The sequence below is a fragment of the Geotrypetes seraphini genome, chromosome 3, assembly GCF_902459505.1.
Source record: "Geotrypetes seraphini chromosome 3, aGeoSer1.1, whole genome shotgun sequence".
In the NCBI taxonomy this organism is placed as follows: Eukaryota; Metazoa; Chordata; class Amphibia; order Gymnophiona; family Dermophiidae; genus Geotrypetes; species Geotrypetes seraphini.
In genome coordinates, this window is record NC_047086.1 from 392492800 (window position 1) to 392512276 (window position 19477).

The 19477-nt window shown below is 44.2% G+C and overlaps 1 protein-coding gene across 4 annotated transcripts in view; it reads right to left on the bottom strand.

Moving 5' to 3' along the window:
* The window catches only part of BICRAL (BRD4 interacting chromatin remodeling complex associated protein like), a 127474-nt gene that overhangs the window by 25934 nt on the left and 82063 nt on the right, over positions 1 to 19477 (bottom strand). For all 4 annotated transcript variants that reach the window (XM_033938276.1, XM_033938273.1, XM_033938274.1 and 1 more), the window contains 4 exons: positions 17309 to 19009; positions 6853 to 6961; positions 473 to 573; positions 228 to 289 (listed from right to left, as the gene is read on the bottom strand). In XM_033938276.1, coding sequence (XP_033794167.1) covers positions 228 to 289; positions 473 to 573; positions 6853 to 6961; positions 17309 to 19009 — 1973 coding nt within the window. The remainder of the gene's footprint in view (positions 1 to 227; positions 290 to 472; positions 574 to 6852; positions 6962 to 17308; positions 19010 to 19477) is intronic.

The window sequence follows — 19477 nt, forward strand, 5'->3', positions numbered from 1 at the left end:
TTTGGTTTTGTTATTATCATCTTGTATGTTTTTTTAATTTTATGATTATATAAACCACATTAAGGTTCCATGACGTGGCAGGAGGTTTCAGCTTTATATTATAATTCTGGAGAAAAGGTGGCACATGTGTGTGACTTTAAATTAAATTAAGTTTATAGTTTACCTTATTATTGCACATTAAAGAAAAAAGCAGAAATACCACCACCAAGTCGAAAAATAAAACTTACAAAGTTCCCTTTGTTAACTGTTCAGCAGCAGGTCTCTTCTGTCCCACTGTCTGTCCATCCATCTGCATTAAAAATATTTAGTTACAAGGTCAATAGCATTTTTCCAACAGGACATCAAATAAAAATTAAAGGACATGCTTACATATGCAAACTAAATGGTTTGACGTTTCATTGTAGAATGATGTTACACTGACTAATCTTATGTTAAAATACGTTCATATATAGTATCTGTGAAGGTTTCCCACCTGCACAGTTTGCTGGAGAGGTGGTGATCCAACAATTTTTTCCTGCTGTAATTGTGCAGTTCCTAAAGTCTGCTGCAAGAGTTTACCTCCAGAGGCCTGTCCTATCATAAAGTAACAAAAACAAGAATATAATAAATTTTATGGTAAAGACTTAAGTTGATCAAAAGGGTAATTTTAGAAACCTTGTTATAAGTGAAAAGTCTTTGCAAGTTTTTAATATTTTTCATTATTGGACTGCATAAATACTTAAAAAATTGTTTTCAAATGAGATAAAATTATAAACAAGATATAGCCAAAGAAATTTTGAAAGATACTTAAGATTTTTTTCTATATGATACTCCATACAGTATAAACATTTGTTATCCGAGGCGGGCAGAATATTCTCACGTGGGTGACATCATCCACAGAGCCTGCTACGGACAGTGCTAAAGAGTACTGTCACTTTTTAAATGAAAAACATCTCCAAACTGCCCGTAGCACCCGGTGCTGGCTTGCAGGACCAGAGAAGACGCTCTTAGGAGTTTCTCTAAGTGCACCTTTTTCATACACATATTTTGCATACATATCTTTTGCGCTTTCCCGTTTTCTAGCTATAATTTTTGATTTTCTTATTCTCTTTTGTTTGCTAACAAATTTTTTGATTAACTTTTATTTTGGGGGCTACTGGCCCTTTTACAGCCTGTTCTAAAGCGAGAAGTGTTACTCCTCTTTCGGTATATCTTTTATTTGACCACTCTCTAACTATTGGGTCTTTTGACCTTGTGTCAATGGTTTCCCCGTCCATGTCTAAGGTTTTAAATGGGTTCAAACGGTGCATAGAGTGTCAAAGGACCATTCAGGTACAAACCCACATAACGGGTGTGTCCAATGCCTAGGTTCTGATCTATTTCTTACACACTCTACTCCCAAGTTGCAAAAGAAGCCGCTTAGAGCCAGAAAGTTGAAATACGAAAAATATTTTTGGGTCATCTTCGGGAACATCGATAATGTCTGAAAATGTAGACGCTGACTCACAGCATCAAACATCTGTTTCTCCGGTGCTGCCGCCTCAGGGGACCCTAGTAAAAAAGCTAAAATACATAAACATATTTCTCCCTCTAGGTCTGCATCCACATAGGCCCAGATTCACTAAAGATAGAGAGTCCATCGCTGTTGGCCGATTCCTGGCCAATTTTAAAACAGCGATTGATTCACTATCTTCTTTGCATGCAAATGATTTGCACGGAGGATCGGAGGGTTTAGCCCATCCTTTTACTAAGGTGCGCTAGCGTTTTTAGCACACGCACAAGATTAGCGCGCACCGAAAAATTACCACTTGCTTAAAAGGAGGCGGTAGCAGCTAGCACACGCTAAAAACCGCTAGCGCACCTTTGTAAAAGGAGCTCATAGTCTTCACCATCAATGATTCTCTCAGTGACTGCTTTAATAGCGGATTCAGAAAGCTTTTGATAAAAGTTACATAAGAACATAAGAATTGCCGCTGCTGGGTCAGACCAGTGGTCCTTCGTGCCCAGCAGTCCGCTCACGCGGCGGCCCTCTGGTCAATGGCCAGCGCCCTGAGACTAGCCCTACCTGCGTGCGTTCCGGTTCAGCAAGAACTTGTCTAACTTTGTCTTGAATCCCTGGAGGGTGTTTTCCCCCTATGACAGACTCCGGAAGAGTGTTCCAGTTTTTCACCACTCTCTGAGTGAAGAAGAACTTCCTTACATTCGTACGGAATCTATCCCCTTTCAATTTTAGGCAGACCTTAGGAAATTGGAAGACTGGGAGTCCAAGTGGCAGATGAAATTTAATGTGGACAAATGGAAAGTGATGTACATTGGTAAGAATAATCCAAATCATAGTTATCGGATGCTAGGTCCACCTTGAGGGTTAGTGCCCAAGAAAAGGATCTGGGTGTCATCATAGACAATATGATGAAACCTTCCGCCCAAAAAAGCAAACAGGATGCTAGGATTATTTTTAAAAAGGGATGGTTAACAAGACCAAGAATGTTATAATGCCCCTTTATCGCTCCATGGTGCGACCACACCTAGAGTATTGCGTTCAATTCTGGTCTCCTTATCTCTAGAGGCACTAGAAAAGGTTCAAAGAAGAGCGACCAAGATGATAAAGGGGATGGAACTCCTCTCGTATGAGGAAAGACTAAAAAGGTTAGGGCTCTTCAGCTTGGAAAAGAGACGGCTGAGGGGAGATATGATTGAAGTCTACTAAATCCTGAGTGGAGTAGAACGGCTACAAGTGGATCGATTTTTCGCTCCATCAAAATTTACAAAAGACTAGGGGACACTCGATGAAGTTACAGGGAAATACTTTTAAAACCAATAGGAGGAAATATTTTTTCACTCAGAGAATAGTTAAGCTCTGGAATACAATGGCAGAGGTTATAGTAAAAGCGGATAGCGTAGCTGGTTTTAATAAAGGTTTGGACAATTTCCTGGAGGAAAAGTCCATTATCTGTTATTGAAAAATATATGGAGGAAGCCACTGCTTGCCCTGGATCGGTAGCATGGAATATTGCTACTCTTTGGGTTTTGACCAGGTACTAGGGACCTGGCTACCGTGAGAACAGGCTACTGGACTTGATGGACCACTGGTCTGACCCAGTAAGGCTTTTCTTATGTTCTTAATAAGCGCTTCAAGCACAAGAAATCCTGAAAAGAGGGACAAAAACATTGAATAAAATGATAAAAAGAAGGGAGCAGAACAAACACAGACCTGCTGGCACACGAGAGATCACACTGAAGTAGAGCAAAAATCCAGATTGGAGATAAAATCCAGATTGAATTCCTTTTGTATATGGAATGCAACCATTGGAATACTACCCACTTGTCTATAATGTCTCCCCTATTGTATTGGCAATGGCATTTTCCAGTTAACAAGGTTACACATTTAAACTTGGGTAAACTTTCAGCTGAAAATTTAGATGTGTAATTAAGACATATAGCACAGTCCCTACACTTCCCCCCTCCGTATTCGCGGTGGTTAGGGGCAGAGCCGGCCCGTGAATATTAAAAAAACCGCGAATAATATTTGGGCCGGTTCTGCCCCTAACCCCCGCTTCCCCCTGGCTATTTTAAGCCCTGAAAGCCCTCCCTCATAAGCCTTACCTGGTGGTCTAGCGGGTTTTTGGGGCAGGAGTGATCTTCCCACGCTCCTGCCCCGTGCAGATCGTTCACAGGAAATGGCTGCCTTGAGCTCCCGTAGTCTCTCGAGCCATTTCTTGTGAGCGATCTGCACAGGGCAGGAGCGTGGGAAAATCGCTCCTGCCCCGAAAACCCGCTAGACAACCAGGTAAGGTTTAAGGGGGGGGGGGCTTACAGGGCTTAAAATAGCCCAAAAACTGAAAAAGCATTTTTTGTTTTAAAACTGCAAATAATCGAATCCGTAGATACAGAAACCGCAAATACGGAGGGGGAAGCGTATATAATAAGCTACATCAGCTGTTTAATGTGTCTTTGAGCATATATGCTATTAGCATAGCACAGTCATTGGCAGTATGAACTAACTTCCACATTAAACAGCTATGTTGGAGCATGGAAGGGATGAAGACTGCTCCGTACAGAAAAGTAGCTAAGCACATCACACATTATCAGTGCTGACTTTCTCTGCATTAATGCACCACTGACTTTCCCAAAATACTAGGAATGCCCTCAAAGATCAGACAATTCCACTGACAACTAAAATCTGGGATCAGATTACTGTAGTGAACATTAAGTAAAATTAAACCAATGATCTCCCCCCAACCAAGATTTCAGAACAGTTGTTTTATGCTTTCTAAAATTGATTATTGCTATGTATCATATTTGGGGATTGAAGCAACAAATTACTCCTGTTTTATAAAGATTACATTGGTTATTAACATAGTAACATAGTAGATGACGGCAGATAAAGACCCAAATAGTCCATTTAGAGTGCCCAACCTGATTCAATCTAAAAATTTGTTGGGGGGAGGGGTTCCTTTTCTTCTTAGCTATTTCTGGCCAAGAACCCAAAGCTCTGCCCGGTACTGTTCTTAGGTTCCAACTACTGAAGTCTCTGTCATAGCTCACTCCAGCTCAGCTAGACCCTCTCAGCCATTGAAGCTCTCCCCAGCCCATCCTCAACCATATACAGACACAGACCTGCAAGTCTGCCCAGTACTGGCCTTAGTTCTTCAATATTTACTATTATTTTCTGATTCCAGATCCTCTGTGTTCATCCCACACTTTTTTAAACTCCGTCCCCGTTTTCCTCTCCACCACCTCTCTCAGGAGCGCATTCCAGGCATCCACCACCCTCTCCGTAAAGAAGAATTTCCTTACATCGCTCTTGAGTCTACCACCCCTCAGCCTCAAATTATGTCCTCTGGTTTTACCATTTTCCTTCCTCTGGAAAATATTTTGTTCTACGTTAATACCTTTGTTGTTCAGGTTTGGATTTTATTTAGCATTCTGGTCAATTCATGGGTTTTATTTTTATCATAAGTTCCTTACTATTTGCCTCCATCTTTTTACTGTATCAGCCTGCAAGGCCATTGAGATCTGATGGGGGGGGGGGGGAACTGCTCTTTGTGCCACCATTGCATAGAATACATTATGCTGAGGCATTTTTTCAGCTGTAGGTCCTGTCTTGGAATGAGCTGCCCTTTACTCAGAGGCATTTATGTGAGATTTCAGCCAAACAGCTCAACTCACATATTTTATGCAGGCCTTTGGTGTATAAATATAGAATTGTCTGGCAATTATTTTACTCGTATGTTTAGAAGGCATACTGGGGGAAATTCTAAAACCAGAGCCCTACCGACACCTAACATAGAAACATAGAAAGTGACGGCAGAAAAGGGCCAAAGCCCATCAAGTCTGCCCACTCTATTGACCCACCCCCCTAGCTACCCTTGAGAGATCGCACTCTGATGACCATCCCCTCTTAGAGATCCGACATGAGCATCCCATCTGTTCTTAAAATCTGGCACGCTGCTGGTCTCGATCACCTGTACCGGAAGCTCATTCCAATTGTCAACCACTCTTTCGGTGAAGAAGTACTTCCTGGTGTCGCCATAAAACTTCCCGCCCTTTATTTTCAGCGGATGCCCCCTTGAGGCCGAGGGTCCTCTAAGAAAGAAAATATCATCTTCTACCTCGATGCGACCAGTGACATACTTCAACATTTCAATCATGTCTCCCCTCTCTCTACGGTCTTCGAGAGAGTATAGCCGCAATATGTTCAGCCTTTCTTCCTACAAGAGATCCTTGAGCCCCGAGACCAACCTGGTGGCCATTCGCTGAACCGACTCAACTCTCAGCACATCTTTACGGTAATGTGGCCTAAGTTAACTGAAGAACACCATTAGAAATGGCAAAAACCGGCAAGGTTGAAGCACCTACCGGCGCTTAAATTAAAGGCGCTGGAATCGCATCCACGCCGAATGCCAAAGTAGGCACGGCCAACACTGGAAGTAATGTGAGGCGGCCTAAAGCTTCTACGTAGGCACGATTCACGTAAAGTTAGGCAGCGGAAATGTAGGCCCAGAAAACCCTGGCCTACATTTCTAGTGCCTGTCTTTTCCAGGGATCCCAAAAATAGTTCAGAACTTGCTATCAGCTGATTGCCGCAGAAGATTCCTCGAAACCACGGCTTCAGGGACTCCTGCTGGCTCAGTTGATTGGGGATTCCCCTGCCATGATCAGCTAAACCAGTAAGGAGATCCCAATTCCTCTCTCTCTCCCTTCCTCCCTCCCACCCATCCACCAATACCCCCCAGTACCCCTCCAAAGAGAGACCCCTCCCGCCAAGCCCAAAATGCCCCCCCACACACACACACTCTTGTACCTTTGATGGAAAATTGGCAGGAGTGGGGCCCACTCCCTCCTGCCAGCAGACCCACCTGTCAAAATGGTGGGCCTTTCCTTTCCCAGTGCACCCTGGGATGCACCAGGAGGAAACTGATTGACCCAGGCACCTAAGGCCCTCCTACCGGAGGGGCTTTAGGCAACTGGGCTGATACAAGGAAGGCAATTTTTTCAGTTGTAGGTCCTCTGTCTTGGAATAAGCTGCCCTTTACTTTGAGGCATTTATGTGGCATTTCAGGCTGGGCCAATCTGTGTGTTAGGCCCCTTCCCGGTGCACTCTGGGATGCACTGGGAGGGGCCTAAGACTCTGATTGACCCAGACACTTATGGCCCTTCCTACTACAGCTTTATAAAAGGGGCTCTTAGGTTGTAAACAGTTAATAAATGGCAAAATAAATGAAAACGGAAAAGTTTTACAGTAACTGTGTGCTAATTTTGGCAACTACTGCATAATAATTACAAAATCTTTGTGCAGCTTAGTGAACAGCAACCGGAGAGTAGTACAACTTTTCTGTAAACTCTCATTCAGCTGATTAACAGGCTTCTGACCTGGCAAGCATGTATTATTCAGAAGACATGTTAACTGAGGCTGTCTCAGGCTGTCCTGTGTCTTCAGCGTTGAAACTGGTGATGGCTGGTTCACAGCTTTCTTCGGAGTCTAAAAGAATGGGAAAGATGGACAAATGTCAAAAAACACTCTAGCTTTCAGAAAGTCTAAAGTAAACCAAACACCGTAAGGCCTTAAACTGTGCCTCACAATTTTATATGGTTCTTTAAAAACAAAATCAAAAGAAGACCCCCCCACACACACACAAAAAAAGACAGAAATACCACTATTAATTTTAGCACACGTTGTTTCCTTAGACTGTAGATTAAAAGGCAATTTTCAAACAGCCTCTGCAGGTTTGCACAACTGCTTTTAATACCCCCCCTCTGCAAATTTACAAGGACAATCGATCCCCGCTGTTTCTTTGAAAATTAGCCAAGCAAAATGTGGGCAATGAAGCGTCTGCACCTGCTATCTGCGCAGGTGGTCAACTGGCATTCCAAATAGCACCGTGTGGGCTCCTTTTTACTAAGGTGCGGTAGGGCTTTCACGCGCAGAATAGCGCGCGCTAGACCTTAACGCCAGCATTGAGCTGGCATTAGTTTTAGAAGCGTAGCGCGGGGTAATTTCCTGCGTGCGCTAAAAACGCTAGCGCACCTTAGTAAACCTTAGTCTTGAGAGACTCCTAAACTTGTGGAATAGTAAAAGGAGTCGGTCAGTGATACAGATGAGAGTTCCTGAAATGTCTCCCACTCCTTGAAGACGCAACATAGCCCAACGTTTTTTTTAAAAAAAAAAACGCCATCCAAGGCCTATAAACACATCAAGTTTTACGAGATACAATTCATAACCATCCTAATTTTTGCCTTTTATTCTCTAAATAAAAGAGCTACACATCTGCAACTAAAGAAAATGTATCGGGGTTAGGTTGAGCTGTTGCTTTAAAATAAATCTTAGAGGTGTTTTGCCCTTTTGCTTTCAAACGTTTTGGTGATTTTATAATTCTTATTAATTACAAAAATAATATTTTTCAAGACACTGTGTACAGCAGGCTTGTCCAACCTATGTCCTTGGGGCCAAAACCCGGCCCTCCATGTGCTTTTTTCGGACCCTTGGAAGCTCGGTAATTCACGCGGTGCTTATAGCAAGGTTCGTAGGAGCCACTTTTTGAAAATGACTGAGGTGCTGAACTCAAAACCTCACAATAAATTTCCCCTCATCAAGCAAAGAAAGCCAAAATACATCTGATAGGGAATGACCAGCCTGTATCTAAGGGCTCCTTTTACTAAGCTGCGTTAGGGTTTTAAACGCTACAAAGCCACACACGCTAGACGCTAACGCCAGCATTGAGCTACTTAGGGGCCCTTTTTTTAAGGGTGGGGTTTATTAAGGGCGGGGTTAGCTCACGCTAATCTGCTGTGTGCGCTAAAAACGCTAGCGCACCTTAGTAAAAGGCGCCCTAAGTGTCAAGAGCAGGGCAGGTAATGTGGGCAAATCCAAAGCTAGGGTCCTGCCACTCTCTCCTCCCCCTTGCAATTTGTCAGTAGGTTACTCTCTCTCTCCATTCAGGCCCTCTACAGTACTTTCCTCCAACCAGTCCCTCAGCCCATCAACTATACCACACAGTGGTTGAAGCTACAGCTTCAGCACCCTGGGGTTGTGGGTTCAAACCCGGCCTGCTCCTTGTGACCCTGGGCAAGTCACTCAGTCCTCCATAGCCCCAGGTGCGTTAGATAGATTGTGAGCCCACGGGACAGAGAGGGAAAATGCTTGAGTACCTGATTGTAAAAACCACTTAGATAACCTTGATGGGCGGTATATAAAATCCTAATAAACTTGAAACTTTTTCTCCCTTCCTCCTCCTTCTGCATTTTCTAATTTTTTTCTCCTTTTGCACAGGCATAATTTGATGTTTTATATTTGGGAGAAGGGTAGGGTTTCCAGATATCCAGGAAAACCCAGACATGTCCTGTTTTTAGAGAACGGTCCAGGTGCCCGGGCTTTTTTTTTCCCCCCAAAACCCAGCAGTTTGGGTTTTGGAAGGCCCCAAGCTCAGGAAAAAAGAGACAAAGTTCGAGTGGGAGTGGGGATGGGGGCAGAACAGGATGGGGGCCACGTGTCGTCTTCTTTTATTTTTTTACAGATGAAATCTGGTAACCCTAAAAAAGGGAGTTTAATAGCTCTCTTCCTACTCCACTCCCTAGATATATTTTAGCCTGTTTTGCTTCTCGTTTCCCCTTGACCCAGACTTCATTTCTCTACACTCCCCAGGAATCTCCAATGCACTTTTCCCTAAACAGTTCCTGTTCGATGCAGGTTTATCTCGCCCATCCCTTCACTGCTTTCCACTCTCCTCTACAGGTGATACTTCCTTTCCTTGGTAGGTTGAACTCATCTTTAATTTGAGACTCCCTATTGCCCACAGGCATGGATCATTTCCCTGCTCTGCTCTTCCTGGCTCAAGGCACATTTGTTTTCTGGGATTGCTTCTGGTACTCACAGATTCCAGGCCAATGACCACTCTTTGCCTGTAGAGTTTGACCTGCAGGGTAATTAGATTTAGCCCGTGATTTGGCCCTTTGTTCCATCCCTCCCTCCATCCTGGCTTCCCGGTCTCACCTTCAAAGCAGCCTGCAGAGGATCGCCGACCTCTGCAGCATGTTCCCTCTGCCGCAGTCCTGTATGACAAGAGGAGGGGCGGGAACGTGGCAGAGGGAACGTGCTGCAGAGGTCGACGGCAGCCTGCTAGGTTCACTATAGTCGACTGGCGATCCTCTCCAGGCTGCTTTGAAGGTGAGACCGGGAAGCCGGAAGATGCTAGAAAGAAGGCAGGCCCTAATGTAAAGAAGGGGGAAACATGCAGGCCTTGGGGGGTGGTGGTGCGGCGGGCCCTGGTGTAGAAGTACACGGAGGGAGGGAAGGAGGGGTCCAAACTGATGTGCATATGCCGACTGAGGTTGGGGGGGGGAGAAATAATGGGTCTAAAAACAGAGGAGAGGAAGAGAGATGGTGGACAATGGGATGGAGGGAGGGAAGGAACAGAAAGGGAGAGAAGTTGGATACAAGGGATAGGGGGGTAGAGATACTGGAAAGGAGGGTAGTTGGGGAGAGAAAGGGAGAGATGGTGGACCCTAGTGTGGTGGGGAAGGAGGGAGAGATGCTGGAGGAGAGATGGTGGATCTGAGGCTTGTGGGAGGGAAGGGAAATGGAAGGGGCAGACAGAGATGGAAGATGAATGGTTAGCACAGAGAAAGAAGAAAACGGCAAATAAGCAGGAGATCCTGGCAAGCGAATTATCAGAAGAGAACCAGAGCCTGGGACCAACATGATTTGAATAATGACCAGAAAACAAAAGATAGAAAAAATAATTTTATTTTCTGTTTTGTGATTACAATATGTCATTTTTGAAATGTGTATCCTGCCAGATCTGGTGTTAGAGAGACGAAAAGTCATTTTTTTAAGGTGCACATTTAGTGCATGCTAAATTGGTTAGTGTACCTTAATAAAAGGGCCCTTAAGTATCTTAATTAAAAATTCAGACCACAACTTAGCCTGTGTTTTAGATTTCGGCCTCTTATGTGATTGAGTTTGACACCCCTGCTGTAGAGTCCACATGAGATTCTTTGCCACATGCTTACCCTGAGTTCTAGAAGCCCAGCAAGGATCACAATTTGAAACCTCAGAGATTACATGTCGAGTGAGAAAATATATTCCAGCAGAAGTATACATTCATACTAAACCACTACCTACACGATATTGCTCCAACAGCTAAGAAACAATCATTCAGTTCAGGGAGTGGAGTTTACATTACGTAGGTATTTAAACGTCTCTCGGATCTGGGAGATGGTTGCAAAGTTTTACTAAGAGCCAAAAACAAGGATTTAGCAATTAAACACGAGGCATGCCAGGCAGTCAAACCAAGACACATACAGACAGCCCCTTTTATCAAGCAACGCTAGAGGTTTTTAGCGTGGGCCAGTGCGGTAAATGCTCTGACACTCACAGAATTCCTATGAGTGTCAGACGTAGAGAATGACATGGTGACAAAATTCATCACCGTTCCCGTCCCCGCGGATAACCACGGGAAATAATCCCATGTCATTTTCTAGTATCTATTTCAATCTCAGTCCTTCTACACCAGCATTCTTCAAAGCAAAGCTTGCGGGTCAGTGGTTGTGGCCATTCATACTCTGATTCTTATGGGAGCCAAGGATAATGAAGCCATTGTGACATCACTGAGGTGATTGGCTCTTAGGCACTGGTGGAATGAGGCATTATGACATCACAATATCTGCTCTGGATACCAGAGACTGTCATTCTGTAGTGTCTGTTTCAACCTCAGTCCTTCTACACCAGCATTCTTCAAAGCAAAGCTTGCGGGTCAGTGGTTGTAGCCATTCATACTCCGATTCTTCCCTCTCTCCTTAAAGAATGACATGAAGATGGTTTCCCGCAGTTATCCGCAGGGACGGGAACGGTGATGAATTTTGTCACCGTGTCATTCTCCAGTGCACTTACCTCGATGGTGTGTGCTAAAAACCTCTAGTGCAGTTTGATAAAAAGGGGAAGCGTTTCTGAGACAATATGCCCCTTCTCCACCTCCCTCCAACTTTGTCATTATTAGGGGACCTAGAGACAGTTGAACTCTTTCTGCAATACCTTTCATATGGGTGGAAGAATTGTTAACAGAAAAAATAAGCATGTAGCATACCCGGTATAAGATCTCAATGGCTCCCCATAGTGCTTCCATATTCACAACTGCTGGCTTCACTAGAGGTTTGAGGGAGGACTGTGACGGTTAAACTAGTTGCAATTACTCCAACAAGTGACGTTTGATCTTCCTTAGGTTCTTCTGCCTCACTGCCGCTGTCGCATACGTCAGCAGTGCCGTTCCACCAGTAGGGATAATTTCACTCGACACTCCTACAGCAGTCCAAATCGATTCATAGACACAATCGCGCGAGACAATGGTGCGCAGACAACTGAGGGCAGACAACTGAGCGCAAGGTTGACGGCGCGCCGAAGAAAAGCACTATTTTAAAGGGTTCCGACGGGGGGTGTTGGTGGGGAACCCCCCTATTTTACTTAACAGACATCGTGCTGGCGTTGTGGGGGGTTTGGGGGGGTTGTAACCCCCCTCATTATACTTGAAACCGAACTTTTTGCCTGTTTTTTAGGGAAAAAGTTCAGTTTTAAGTATAATGTGGGGGGTTACAACCCCCCACACCCCCACAACGCCAGCGCAATGTCTGTTAAGTAAAGTGGGGGGGTTCCCCCCCACACCACACACCCCTTCGGAGCCCTTTAAAATAGTGCTTTTCTTCGGCGCGCCGTTGTCTCGCGCGATTTAGTCCCGTCACCAATCTCTTCCAGGGTCAAAGGTGACGCCAGAAGAGCTATCAATGAATCAACACCCAACGCCTCCTGCTGCTGTGCCGACAATTCTCGCACCATTCCGGGGCTCAACCAAACTTTGTTGTCCAGGTCAGGCATCTTCCTCTGCCCAACAGCAGATCCAGCCATCATAAAAGGTACAGCATAAGCTGTTATTGCTGTTTGTCGCAGCAAGAAGGCTGCAGGGGGAACAGGAGGAATTTCCCTCCGTTTCCCTCTATGCTTAGGCATTGTTAAAGAAGAAAATTCAACAAGGAAATTTTATCTCTTTTAGTAATTTGGAAGCCTCCTCTAACGCATCTTACTCTAATGCCATCTTGAGCGCCCCCCATGCTTTGCTACTTTTTCAGGCTCACATAGCCCAGTTCCTATTTCTACCTCCTATGGTATATAGTAGGGAATAATATTTTTAAATTTTTGCGAGGAATTGGAAAAGAGCTACTCTCCATTCCCCTTCAGTTCAATCCCTGATCACAGCCCCTCAATACCAGAGCTGCCAAGAGAAAGTTTCGAGGTTCCGAGGTTTCCTTATGACCCGCACCTATCAAGTTCGCTTCAACTACAATCTCTCTAAAACATGGAGAAACCCATCAGGCGTTCCACAAGGGTCCCCACTATCCCCACTACTCTTCAACGTCTACATAGCTTCACTAGGAACAAAGCTAACCCAGCAAGGCATAAAAGTATTCAGCTACGCAGACGACTTCACAATCATAATCCCATTTACAGCATCCCCCTCCGAAATCACACCAACAGCAACTGAAGCGCTAAACACGATGGATCAATGGACCACAGATTTCAAACTGAAGCTCAATTCAGAAAAAACTAAATTCTTCATAGCCTCGCCACACGCACAAAACACGACAATATCATTACACATTAACAATCTAAACTACCCCATTCAACCAAAGATGAAGATTCTAGGAGTAACACTAGACCAAGGACTAACCATGAAAGACCACATAGACTCCTTAATCAAAAGAGGGTTTTTCACTCTCTGGAAACTTAGGTCCATTAAGGCGTACTTCCACACTTCAGCTTTCAGAATTCTAGTACAATCCCTAATATTAAACCACCTGGACTACTGCAACATCACCCATCTGACAATCCCCCAGAAGCAAATGCAAAGACTACAACTAATACAAAATGCAGCAGTCAGGATGATTTTCGGGCTGAAGAAGTCTGATCACATAACCCCTTCCTACCGACTCCTACACTGGCTACCGATGGAGGCGCGCACGAAGTTCAAACTAGGATGTCTCTGCTTCAAAGTATTAAATGGTCTAGCCCCAAAATACATCACAGACCTCTTCTCATTCCTAACCAACAGACATGAAAGAAAAACACACATGAAATTTGTCTCCCCACCGGCTAGAGGGTGCAAATATAAGAGACACCATCAACAACTGCTATCATATCAAGCAGCTATATGGGGTAAAGACCTAGAAAAACTAATCGCGCACACAAACAACTATGAAGAATTCAGGAAACACCTAAAAACTTACCTATTCTTGAAATACCTAGGTAACGAACCGGAACAGCAATCCCCCTCGTAACACCACCACATACCTAAACGTGCAAACTGTTAACCCCAACCCCTATTCACTAAATATGAACACTCTATTCAACTTACGGAACATTTCTACTTCTGTGTAAACAACTTGGCACTTCCTGGCCTTGCAACACACAAACTGACGTTAACATTACTAATGTTATCAGATGTACAATGCTATACTCTTTAAGTAGTTGTACGAGAGATACACTGCTATACTCTCTAACTCGCTGTATGTAAAACTTCTCTTGATTGTATATACAGTTTAGTTTATTGTAAACCGCCTAGAAGTCGCAAGATTACAGGCGGGATATAAGAATAAAGTTATTATTATTATTATTATTATTAAAGTAAGTTCTAAGAGGGAGATTTCCAGTTCATGGAATTCCATGCTTCCACAACATCGTTCCTTTTCCCCATCCTAATGAAATACCTTTTTTTATCCCTTGTTGGAAGAAAAGAGCAGAGACCCAAAACTGACCCAGCTCAATTAGCGATATATTCCTACCCAGTGATTCTTGGGCTCACTCAGCTGTGGGGAGCAGCTGATAGATTCGAACTATGCCTCCAAAAATTATCTTTTCTTTCCTTGTTCTTGATTTTTTTTGGTTTTCTTCCTAGTTTCACCTCTTCTGCCACTTCCATCCCTCCAACTTAATCCTCTCTTCTCAGAACCCTTTCAGTCCCCTGCTCTTTGAATGCCACACAGTTCCTCTCCCTGTCTTCATCGCATCCTTTATCCACTTTGCATCATAACCCATTCCCCCCCCAGTTTGCATTCACTTCAGCTATTCTCCCTTTTACATTCCATACCTCTTCCCCCTTATAACCCATGTTTTCTAACTCTCAATGCCTGTGTTTACTCTTTCCTTCCCCATTGCCTCCCTGAATACTTACATAGAAACATGATGGCAGAAAAAGACCAAATGGCCCATCTAGTCTGCCCATCCGCAGTAACCATTATCTCTTTCTCTCTCTGAGAGATCCACGCGCCTATCCCAGGCCCTTTTGAATTCAGACACAGTCTCTGTCTCCACCACCTCTTGTGGGAGACTGTTCCATGCATCTACCACCCTTTCCGTAAAAAAGTATTTCCTTAGATTACTCCGGATTCTATCACCTCTTAACTTCATCCTAAGCCCTCTCATTGCAGAGTTTCCTTTCAAATGAAAGAGACTTGACTCATGCACATTTATATTAAGTAGGTATTTAAACGTCTCTATCATATCGCCCCTCTCCCGCATTTCCTCCAAAGTATACAAATTGAGATCTTTAAGTCTTATCACGAAGACCACACACCATTTTAGTAGCCTTCCTCTGGACCAACTCGATCCTTTTTTATATCTTTTTGAAGGTGCGGCCTCCAGAACTGTACACAATATTCTAAATGAGTTCTCACCAAAGTCTTATACAAGGGCATCAATACCTCCTTTTTCCTACTGGCCATACCTCTCCCTATGCAACCTAGCATCCTTCTAGCTTTTGCCATCACCTTTTCAATCTTTTGGCCACCTTAAGATCATCACATACAATCACACCCAAGTCCCGCTCTTCTGTCATGCACATAAGCTCTTCACTCCCTAATCTGTACCATTCTCTCAGGTTTTTGAAGCCCAAATCCATGGCCTTGCATTTCTTAGCATTAAATTTTAGCTGCCAAATTTCAGATCATTCTTCAAGTTTCACCAGGTCTTTCTTCATGTTATTCACACCATCCGGCATGTCTACTCTATTGCTGATTTTCGTATCATCCGCAAAGAGGCAAATCTTACCCAACAACCCTTCAGCAATATCATTTATAAAAATATTAAAAAGAACAGGCCCAAGAACAGAACCTTGAGGCCCACCACTAGTAACATCCCTTTCCTCAGAGCTATCTCCATTGATCACTACCCTCTGTTGCCTTCCACTCAACCAGTTCTTGACCCAGCCCGTCCACTTTGGGACCCATCCCGAAGGCACTCAGTTTATTTATTAGACGTCTGCGTGGAACACTGTCAAAGGCTTTGCTAAAATCTAAATACCCCACATCTAGCACATATCCTCTATCTAATTCTCTGGTCACCCAGTCAAAGAAATTGATCAGATTTGTCTGACAAGACCTACTTCTAGTGAATCCATGTTGCCTCCGGTCCTATAATCCAGAAAATTGACCATTCTCTGTTTTAAAAGTGTTTCCATTAATTTGCTTACCACAGAAGTCAGACTTACCAGCCTGTAATTCCCTACTTCTTCCTTACTTCCACTTTTGTGGAGAAGGATCACATCCGCCCTTCGCCAGTCCTCCGGTACCACTCCTGACTCTAGAGACTCGAAAAGGTCAGTCAGCGGAGCTACCAGAACTTCCCTAAGTTCCTTCAGCACCCTAGGATGTACACCATCCTGCCCCATTGCTTTGTCTATCTTTATTTTAGTTAGCTCCTTACGAACACAACCCTCTGAAAATCGATCGGGGTCTTTAACTCCTCCATCCCTATTCACCTAAGGCAGGAAGCCTGACTGACCTACACTGCAGCTCTTCTCTGTTCCCTGCTTTTAGCCCATTGGCCAGATATTCCTTAGCCAGCCAATAGGCTGCAAGGGAAGGCAAGACCAGTAGCTTAGCAGACACCAACCTTGTCCTGCTTTTCCCTGCTGTCTGACCAATGGTGTCTCCTAAGTTACTGGTCCTGCTTCCTTTGCCTCATATTGGCTAGCTAAGGAATGTCTGACCAGCGAGCTGCAGGGGAAGGTGGGAGCAGTAGCTACAGAGATACTGCCTTTCTTCCTGCTTTCCCCTGCAGCTGGTCCTGCTTCCTTTGCATCTTATTGGCTAGCTAAGGAATGTCTGACCAGTGGGCTGCAGGGGAAGGTGGGAGCAGTAGCTACAGAGATACTGCCTTTCTTTCTGCTTTCCCCTGCAGCTCTACATTGGGAAGATTTCAGCTCTGATGTCTGGACAGTGCTAGAAAGAATATTGGGGGTGCTCTAGCACCCACAGAGCTGGTGCCTATGGCAAGGTTCCTGCTCTCCACCATGACTCAGATCTCTGTAAGTTTGAGCTGAGCAGTGCCATAAGTTTGGATTGGTCTCGCGGTTTCAAGTCTACCTGAACTTATGGCACCATGCAGCTCAGACTTGCAGAGAGCCCAGTCACACTGGGGAAGCAGGAAGCCCATTGTTCTGCAACTGAAGCCAGGTAAGGGGAAAGAGACTGGGTGGGAGGTACATAAGAGACAGCAAGTAGACTGGATGAAGGATGCAAGTAGAAGACAGAGAGAGAGACTGGGAGGGGACATCACACTGTTGAATTTTGCCACAATTTTACGAAGCATATGGCAAAATGTAACAGTACATGTTTTGGCCCTCCAAATGTTACAAAACATAACATGTGACCCCTGATAGAAAAAGGTTGGACAAGTCTGGTCTACAGTAAGTCTAGCAAAAAATATATTAACATTTCACGACATAAATGCAATATTGTATGAGTGTGAGTGCAGCTCCTGTGAAATAACATACTTAATTAGACATACCTGACAACAGGAATGCGGCTGCTGTGTTACTGCGACTGGCACATGACTGTACGCAGATTTGGAAGAGAGCACTGGAAGACGATGTGATACACTAACTGAAACTTGGGTTCTGTTTTGCTGGACAAGTTGATCTCCAATAAAATTTGATTCTGATGCAACAGTCTGAAGAGGTGGCCCCAAATTATGATGTACTGTGCCAGAACTGACAACAGTGAACCGGTTAGGTACTGGCATATTGGGCACTGAAGGTTGTCCAGTTGATAATGTAGTGAAGTTTGGTCTACCTTGAGAGATACCGCTTTGATTGGGTGATAAATGTAATAACGTAGGAGATGCTTGCTGCAATGGCATCTGTCCACCAACAATTTGAGATGTTCCATGGTTTACTATAACATGGTTTCCAGGACCTGGGAACGCTGGACCAGATACTAGTTGTACAGCAGCATTCTGGTTGCTCAGCATCTGTCCTGCATAGGGCTGATTAGCCCTGACTAAGCTGGTAGAGTTCCTGTTCAGCATCATATGATCAGCCGAAACTTGACTAGGAACAAGATGCGTTGGTTGGGTCTGAAGAATTTGTCCATTTATTGCCTGGACATGTTGAACTGAGTTAGAATTTACCGAGAGACCTGCAGGAATCAAAAACTGATTCTGATGCATGTGAGGCTGCCCCATCGGAGAATGGATAACAATGTTACCTCCTGTATTGCCGACCGTCTGTGGCGTAACTGATTTTCTCGCATTTTGTTGGCTAGCAATATTGGTATTCATCTGAGGACCAACTACTGAACTCTGAGGAGAGTGGGCCGAAGTAAAAGGAATTCCTTGCGGTATATGATGCTGCTGTACTCCTAAATTATTCACACTGTAGGCTGCTTGCTGACCCATTTGAATAGGCTTTGGTTGGATATTAATAGGTATCTTATTAGCATTTGGAGCTAAACCTCTCTGTATAATAATGTTATGGACAGGCAAAGATGTTTGAAATTTCGCATTGCCAAATGGAACAGTTACTGTCTGTCCTGCTGGGCTTGAATTTGAGTTTCCGAACATTGGATTGCCATTAGGAGTCTGTCTGTGAACTAGCAGTCCTCCGCTCATATTTGCCGATGCTTGCTGGCCATTGCCTTTCAGAATAATCTGAGATCCGTCAAGGTTATTAATGGTCATCATAGAAGGCGGATTGTTAAATGAACCAATTAGCTGTATTTGCCCAGACCCACTAATCTGGCTGCTACTGGACAAATGCTGACTGGGAACACTAATTCCCACCTGTTGCATAAAACCATGTTGTACGCCAACTGTATTGCTTGCAAAAGATGCTCCAACTGGATGCTGTACAACAGGCACATGAGTAAGTCCAATGGGATGCAGTGTCTGACCTGAGTAGTTACAAACATTCGAAGCCTGAGTAAAGGGCGTTGAGGAGGAAGGATGAAGCTGAGATTGTGTAAACTGTTGGTTGGAACCTATGCTGGCATCCAAATAGGCTTCTTCTGCCAAATTCTGTTCTGTAATGTTGGCCTCCTGCAGGGATTTTTGAAGAATATCAAAAGGCTGATCCTCACTGAGATCAGGTAAAGAAGAAGATTCAAGGTCATCCTCAAGAAACTGAAGGCTAGTTGACAGCTGCAGGGCATCACTGGATCCTTCTCCAAGCTGAATGCTTGCTCCTTTATTGGATGACTTTGAATCAGTATTCTGGAACAATAAAGAATCATCATTTTGTGTTTAGAAGTACAAGCTTTAGAGTAGACCATAAAAGGGGTCCTTTTACTGAACTGCAGTAAGCATTAGCATGTGCTTGCCACAAGTTTAAAAAACGCTTACTGTGGGATATGCTCAGGTCCTGTGGTAAATGGGCTCTTTTGTGCACACAGAGTGCATGGAAAACTCATTTCTATTTTTCTTCAAGGGGCGTGTCTGGGGTAGAGAATGGGCATAACAGCGCTAATGAGTTAGCATATGGGGCATTGCCATGTGGTAACTGATTAGCGTGGACCCTTACCACCTACAAAATAGGAAGTGGAGGAGACTTGCGTTTAAATTTTTTTTTTTTATGACTGCATGCTTATGGTGAAATTAGTGCTTGGCTATTAATTTGGAAAATCAGTCATTTTCTGGTCACGGGAAAAGTGGCCTTGACACAAGGGAAAGACCCGCATAAGG